This window comes from Neofelis nebulosa, chromosome 12 (genome assembly GCF_028018385.1).
Source record: "Neofelis nebulosa isolate mNeoNeb1 chromosome 12, mNeoNeb1.pri, whole genome shotgun sequence".
Lineage (NCBI taxonomy): Eukaryota > Metazoa > Chordata > Mammalia > Carnivora > Felidae > Neofelis > Neofelis nebulosa.
In genome coordinates, this window is record NC_080793.1 from 49,198,839 (window position 1) to 49,207,149 (window position 8,311).

Genomic DNA, 8,311 nt, shown 5'->3' on the forward strand with positions numbered 1-8,311 from the left:
CTTTACATCTCTACCTCATTTATCCTTCTCTAAAGTGCATGTGGGCTTTTATTTATGTCTTCCATTTCTATCCTTTAGGAAGCCTTCAGGAAGAAAGGCATGTTTCTTGTTGAACTCAAGGAGATGTTGTTCTTTGCCTCGACATCACAGACAGTTTTCCAGTTGTTTCTCCTAAGAGCACATATTCAGACCTTCTTGATACATCGTGACTGAAACCGCACTCCGTTCCTTTTTCAAATCGAATCTTACACCAATTACGTATTCCATCATGATTTCATTTTCCTCTCTCATATAATAAGAGAGTTGACATTGATCTCTGTCTGGATTGGCAGGTAATCATTGTGGAACCATTTCCGGACAGTTGATCCCACCAGTTGAACATCAGATGTATACTTTATCCTAAACTTAACTGTCACTGATAACACAACCATTTTGGATATCATGTGTTTTACCAGTCTCGTCCCCAAGTTTCTTCCTTGTTACATTGCATTTTCTGTACTTATGAATACCTCTTACTTTTTCATAGACAATGTTATGTCTGGACTTCTCTACTGTTCCTTTGTTTTTGATTAAATGAAGATTTGATGTTTAGGGAGAGCAATGATTTCAGAAAAATCATAACTTCTTAGACATCATTAAGTAATGAATTTGCAATGGATATGATAGCCAGGGATGCTTCTGTCATAAGATGAAAACATGAAAGGTAATCAGAAAATTTCTGTTCTCCAATATCTAACAAGCAAAGTTAAAAAGCAAGAGCATCATCAGTAAAAGCCAGAATCAAGAAAGGGTATAATTTGGGGATTCAAATGTATGAGAATTTCATAGTAAGAATTGTTAGTGAGATTTATGCCTGTGATAAAGGATTATGTACTGCATGTAGATTTTACCCAGGAATTTAGATGTTTGATCTTGAATAATTCACTTAACCCCTCTGGATCTCAGTTTCCCCATAATGAAGTAGGTTGGAAATGTTCCTAGAATTGTATTAAATAATCTAGAATATTTCAAAGTACTTAACAGAGTGTCTTCCACTGAGTGAGAACTTAACAGGTGCTGACAAGTTTCTTATTTTTTCATATGCATCTACAAGAGGATAGTAAATTGATAGCCTTGTCTCTGTTACTCACTAAAGAATGTTGATAGTCTAAACACACAGAATTGGGAACATGTGAATCTCACTTGTATGTAATTGTATACATGATAATATAATGTACACATTATACATTCTGATACCTAGCACATTCCTTCTTCCACTTTGTTTCCCTGGACCTTATTCTTTCACTCCCATATCATAATATTTCCTTCATCCCAAGAGTAGGAACCACCCCGCCTGCCCACCCCCCACCCCCTCGCTGCAATGAGCTCTGCTCTCTACATTCACTCCTCACTAACCTGTCCTGTCCATTCATAGAGCTGCTTCCTCTTCCGTTGTGGTTTCTGTCTGGCAATTTTACTTCCAAGTACAAAGCCACCAACTGAAACCAATAGCTGTGTGAAAGTTCTAGGTTTTTTTGCAGACTCTCCTAGGAGAGGCCTTGTTTTCTTCTTTTTCTCCTGGTGGCTATTTTTGGACATGAGAGGATGTCCCTGCTACAATGATGTAATGGTGGCAATAGGGGAAAAGGAAAGAGAAAGGATCATTTTACTCTGTGGCCTGTCATGATATTTACAAAGGAAGAATGCCACCTACAGGCCTAAGAAGGACAAAGATAGTGACCAAGTCTGGAGATCTGGCTTGTGTTCTAAGTGCAAATCTGCAGGAGATTTTTCTCAAGAGCAAAAAAGTCTCCTATCTGGAAAGAACTGACTCTAATAGTATAATAGGTCAATTTCTGTAGTTTTTATATATTTTTGAAAAAAAACATACTTTTCTTAGAGAGTTGGTAGCTTCACAGCAAAATTGACTACAAGATAAGGAGATTTTTCACATACTCCCTAGTTCTGTATTTGCATAATCTCCCCTATCATCAACATTCCCTCACCAGATGGAACAGTGGTTACAATTGCTTCCAACCTTGGGGCACCTGGGTGGCTCAGTCAGTTGAGTGTCTGACTTTGGCTCAGGTCATGATCTTGTGGTCTGATCTGTGAGTTTGAGCCCCACATCGGGCTCTCTGCTGACAGCTCAGAGCCTGGAGCCTGCTTCAGATTCTGTCTCCCTCTCTCTCTGCCCCTCCCCCACTTGTACTCTGTTTCTCTCTCTCTCTCTCTCTCTCTCAAAAATAAACATTTAAAAATTTTAAAAAAACACAAAAAAACAATTGCTTCCAACCGTGTAACTGTTAGCTCTTAAGGTTGTGAACATGTCTTAAATATTTCAATGATCTGTGGCACTCCAAAGCTCAACCTTGGAGCAGTCCAACAAAACCTTATTCCTTAGTATTTATTCTCTCATTGTTTTTCATGAGTATCACACAAGAAGCATTGACGTTGATATCGTGGAAGAGACACAAAATGTCTGCAAGCTCAGTGTGTCAAACGTCGGGATAATGGGGCTCTGTGATTGGAGGAGTCTATCTCCATTGATTTCTGGGTCTCAAAGTCATCTTGGGAGAGGTGTCCTTTGCTTACCTGTGAGCTGTCATTGTCTGTCTTGTGGATGTTGCTTGTATCTGAGCCTCAATATTATACAGGCTCTGGGAATTAAATAGAAGTAGATCATATTTTATGATTTAATTCTACAAAACCTACCAAAACTTCAATAATTATATCTAGTACTAAACAGAAAAAAAATATTTTGACAGTGCCTTCAAGAGTATCTAGAGGCAGGTGCAGTTAAAACTTATATTCTCATCAACACAGCATTAAAATCCAGGACACTAAAAACAAATGTCAAGTAAATAAGATATTTTTACAATTGCTGTTAGCAATTTGGAATTATTTTAAATATTTGAATACATTGAAATCATTAATATCTCTTTTTAGAAATTGATAATTTGCATATTTGGTTTACGTTTTATAATTAATATAAGTAAATACATTATAAATTACTCATCACATTTAGTAATACATTTAAGCATCAATGGATTTAAAATTTAGCCTGTAGCTTAAAATTTTTAGTGATTATTATCCCTGTGCTTATAAAGAATAAAAAGAGTAACTTTACACTCTCTTTTGTATGTACAAAAATCAGATATAAATAGAGTATAAACTATATAGAGAGAGTATAAACTATATATATTATATATATAACATATATATAACATATATATTTAACATTATATATAACATATATAACATAACATAACATTATATATATAACATATATATATATATATATATATATATATACACATATATGGTATCTGCGTTATTAAGATCTTGGATGGTTCAATTAAAAAAAAAAAAAAACAAAAAGACTCTGGACACATGGACCAATAATGAAAATAATATATATGGTTGGAAACAGTGCTCTAAACCCGTGTAGAAAGTACATAAAGGAAATCAAAAACAGAAGTGGAAAGTAAGGGCAACCTTCAGAAACTGAAAACTACTATGTTCCCTACTTAAGCCACGCGCACAAGGGAAGATGTTCAGAGAACCTAGAGCCACGGGTCACAGAGTCGCCCACCCCAGCCAGGCCGACAGCATCTGCAAGATCCCCGATGGCGCTGCCCTCTTCCTTCTTGGTGGCCCTGGTGGCGCTGGGCTGCAACTCCGTCTGCTCTCTGGGCTGTGACCTGCCTCAGACCCACGGCCTGCTGAACAGGAGGGCCTTGACACTCCTGGGACAAATGAGGAGACTCCCTGCCAGCTCCTGCCAGAAGGACAGAAATGACTTCGCCTTCCCCCAGGACGTGTTTGGTGGAGACCAGTCCCACAAGGCCCAAGCCCTCTCTGTGGTGCACGTGACGGACCAGAAGATCTTCCACTTCTTCTGCACAGAGGCGTCCTCGTCTGCTGCTTGGAACACCACCCTCCTGGAGGAATTCTGCACGGGACTTGATCGGCAGCTGACCCGCCTGGAAGCCTGTGTCATGCAGGAGGTGGGGGAGGGAGAGGCTCCCCTCACGAACGAGGACTCCATCCTGAGGAACTACTTCCAAAGACTCTCCCTCTACCTGCAAGAGAAGAAATACAGCCCTTGTGCCTGGGAGATCGTCAGAGCAGAAATCATGAGGTCCTTGTATTATTCATCAGTAGCCTTGCAAAAAAGATTAAGGAGCGAGAAATGAGACCTATTCAACATGGAAATGATTCTCACTGACTAATAATACACACTTTCCACGTGTTCTGCCATGTCAAAGACTCTGATTTCTGCTGTAATGGCGACAAGAATGTAGTCAATTTGTTAAATGTTTTCAAGGAGTATTAAGTAACATCATGCCTACTCTACAATCACTAGTTGCTTACAGATAACCATGCTGATGTCTATTTATCTATTTAAATATTTATTTAAATATGTATAATGTATAAATTATTTCAAGTAATACTATGTGTACCTTTATGTTGCAGTAATATAATAAAATGAATTCTTAATATTTAGTAAGCGTATCATTTTTTATTTCACTTTTACTGCAGGAAGTGTTTGTAAAAAGTACCACCAAGCCTAATGGTGCGACTTGATTGAAAAATGGACAAAATTCATTTACCCATCAGATTCTATTAAAATCAGAGGTAACAACGGACTTCCTCTAAGGCAAGTTGTTCGTCGCCCTTAGGACATGGGACACAGTAAATACAGTTCCCGCTGTCTTTATCTTCGATTTTCATAGGGACAGAAATCCAAAAACAATAATCATGCTTAATATTACATTGAAGAAGGGAAAGAAGTGAATTCATTCAACTGATGCTACAGTGAGGAATGTCAGGAAGAAAAGTGAAAGCTGTCGGTCTCCTCTACAGTTGACTGATACACATGGAAGTGCCCATGCCCGTTGTAGTGGATAGGTGAGCTTATATTTTACAAAAAACGCCGTGGCTAGAGGTCCATTCTAGTCCTGGGAAGCCAGAAACAGAGGTGGTCATGGGGTGAGACAGTGTAGTGTGACAAAAAGACTTATGTTGATTCTAAGAAAAAGCAGGGGAGAGAAGAGCCACAAAGGATAGGCAGGTGTATACTGGCCATTCAGTAGAAGGATAACAAGAAAGGATGATGTTGAGTGTGTTTAAGGAAATAAATGTGCTTAGAAAAGCATCAGTGGATTCAAGGAAGATGTGGATCTAACTGCCTGCTATGTCACAAAAATAGATACCACCCATGACTTTCAGGAGAACTGGTTTGGTGGAATTAATAAGTAGAAACCACACTGGAGAATGTGGTAACATAAATAAGAGAAGTTAGTTCCTCTGAAGTGGAGAAGAATATAGTGTGGGTTCTCAGAAAATAATGTTGGTTAGTTTTTCTGTGCAGAGTTTTCCCTTTTGTGCCATATGGTTTTCGTGAGTGATTTCATGGATTCAATGTACCAGTAAATCGTATTAATGCATTTAGTATTATATTTCTTTTGAGTCATGACTTACTGAGTTACTTAAATTGTTTATCCTTTCTTGGTTATTACTACCTTGTGTATCAGCAAGGTGATCAACCTTAAGAATTCACTTGGCAAGAAGAGATAATTAATTTAATCCTTCATCAAAATATCTATACCACTGATACAATAATATTTCCTGGAATTATTGGCTTTATTAACTAATTTGCTTACCTTTTGTATTGTGACAGTGGTTTACTACAGCCACTTTATAGCACGTTTCACCTTCTAGGAGAATTTGATATGATAAGAATTCTTTAACGGTACTCACTGGTAATTTCTCCCAGTTTTACGAATATTACAATCTTTGGTGGATCCCAAAATAACACAATTGTCATGGACACGAAGACTAACAGACTTTTGGGGCACCTGGGGATGCTCGATTAAGCATCCAACTCTAGTTTTCAATTCAAGTCATGAGCTCAAGGTTTATGAGATGAGCCAGGTGTTGGGCTCTATGCTGACAGCATGGAGCCTGCTTGACATTTTGTCTCTCCCTCTCTCTACCCCTCTCCAACTCATGCTTGTGTGCTCTCTCTCTCTCTCTCTCTCAAACTAAATAAATAAACTTTTAAAAAAAGGACTAACAGACTTTCTTCACATGAGAGTGGGAAGCTGGGTCAGGCATTGTGTTTCTTAGTATTTAAGGCAATGAAAAAAACTGGTTAAAATCAGCTAAAGACACAACATGAATAACAGAAATCCATAGAGAAAATGTGAGTTGTGTATAATTCAGGAGTGAAAAAAACCATTTAACAATTAAACAGAATGTTCTAAATAGTAACTGAACTCAGGCACTTGAAAGGCACCAAGATCACATCTTCCATAGAGTAACAATTGAAAACATGGTTCGTTTGTCCTTATTTTTCTTCATACAGTGGCTATAAATGAGAATAGTGTTTGTCTCTTTCTGCAAAATTCTTACTGTGTGTCCTACCTTTCAGTAACTGACCTTCAAAGGAAGCAGCCTAAATAAACAGAAATCTGTCATGAATTCTAGAGAAGGCTGACTGATTCATTCCTCATTTCAAAGAAGTGTCTTATTTATATTTAATGAGGAAAGGTGGCTTGTATTAATATCTGAGTTTCAAGAATAAGTATCTAGATGGGAGTACAGAAGAATATAATGTTTCATTAATATTCTGGCACCTGCCCCACCCCCAGCATTACAGGATACATTCCCCTGTCCTAATCATTTCTTCCCTGTCCCAGAAGGAAGTCCCCACACACCCTGTCACTCACTCCCTTCAACTGTCAGCCTATTCACACAGCAGCTTTCTGGTCTGTTGTGGTCTCAGCTTAAACATTTCCCTAAAGAGCAGCATGTCACAAGTAGAAACTAAAAATCAAATGAAATCCCTAAGTTTTGCAGAAACATCTTCAAGAAACGCTTTTTATTTACTACCGTCAAATGTGATATATTAGCACTTGTGGCGAAAAAGACAGAAAGGAGGATCCAGTTGAAGCGTGGGCTAACGAAGCTCCTCTCAGAGAAGACCACCCCCTGGTGGCCACGTGCAGCAAGGGCAGCGACCAAGACTAGAGGGCTGGCTTGGGATCCCTGCAGAAATCCCGCCACTTCTTGAGGATGTCCCCTCAAGCTGCAAAAAGCTACCAGCTGGCAACAACAGATTCTACCTCTGTCTATGACAAGGACTAAGTATTGCCCTGAAACTCTCTATAGCCATATTCAGTTTCAATCCCAGAGGTATTAAGTGTTAAATACTCGAAAGTGTTGGAGAACCGAGTCTCAGGGTGGGAGGCACGGGCGGGCGAAGGGAGTGATCACCATCCGCCAGCTCTCTCCTTTAAGCCTCAGGCCAAAGCAGCTATTTTCCTGATTTGGGGGAATTCGGTGTGGCCTTCACTCTTCCCTCTGCCAGAGCTCCCGGCCCCCAGTTTGCCGCACCGATTGTGTTAACCAGCCCTTTGCTTTTTGCCAGCAGAGAAGTCACTTCCCTTTTTTCATTTTCATGACATTCAGACCTATGTTTTCTTTTGCCCAACACAATTGTTGTGTTTTGCTTTCTAGGAGAGTTGAAATGAGAAACAAAAGAACAAAAACCTGATATCTTGGAAATATAGAGAAAAACGGTGCAGCCCCTCATTCTTTTACTTGCCTTTGTATTAACCTGTGGATGATATAAAACATGATGCAGCAAGAGCAAGACAGACTATGTCCAGTAAACCACTGCGTAAAAACTAAGTCATTAAAATTCTTTTTGTTGCTGTTTTTTAAATTTAAAATGAAATAACACGAGTAAGTAAAGGAGAGAAGTCTGTTTCTCCCCGACATAATAGCCGGGGCCTCACCCCCTACATTCTGACCCTCAGACAGATGAACAGACTAAGAAGCCAAAGAGAAATACCCAGACTGAATGAACAACGGAGAGTAGTTAGTTTCTGTGCTGGAAGCTGTTGACTACAGTACAGTATTAATAAACTCTTGCTGCCTACTGTACTTAATGTAACTGGCAATAAGGCAGCAGAAGAAGGGTCTATATCTGCAGGCAGCCTGATCTAGAATGAAGCAAAGCATTCCTAAGCTTCCTCTTGTATGGAAAAGCAAAGGACTGTCCACAGGTGCTTAGAAATGACAAAAAATACACGACAGCCAGTTGTGGACACCTTCCAGCATTTTGAAAAATCCCAAATTTCTGCCAAACACCGTGGCCTGAGACCAAGCATCTGAGCATGGGAGAGGATCACCCACAATCCAGCAGTGTGAGAGAGAGAGAGAGAGAGAGAGAGAGAGAAAGAGAGAACCATTGGCTCAGTGGTGATCATGTGACACTCAGCATCACCTACTACCCTTACTGCAAGACATCGCTCCTTTA

The 8,311-nt window shown here is 39.3% G+C and overlaps 1 protein-coding gene across 1 annotated transcript; it reads left to right on the forward strand.

The window, feature by feature from the left end:
* Positions 1 to 3,407: 3,407 nt before the first annotated feature.
* LOC131490869 (interferon alpha) lies at positions 3,408 to 4,299 on the forward strand. The gene has a single exon (XM_058693310.1). The coding sequence runs from the start codon at positions 3,609 to 3,611 to the stop codon at positions 4,176 to 4,178; it is 570 nt and encodes a 189-aa protein (XP_058549293.1). The 5' UTR covers positions 3,408 to 3,608; the 3' UTR covers positions 4,179 to 4,299.
* The last annotated feature ends 4,012 nt before the right edge of the window (positions 4,300 to 8,311 follow it).

Excerpts from the sequence above, each read along its gene's own strand:
- LOC131490869 (XM_058693310.1), top strand. The coding sequence starts at position 3,609 with ATGGCGCTGCCCTCTTCCTTCTTGGTGGCCCTGGTGGCGCTGGGCTGC.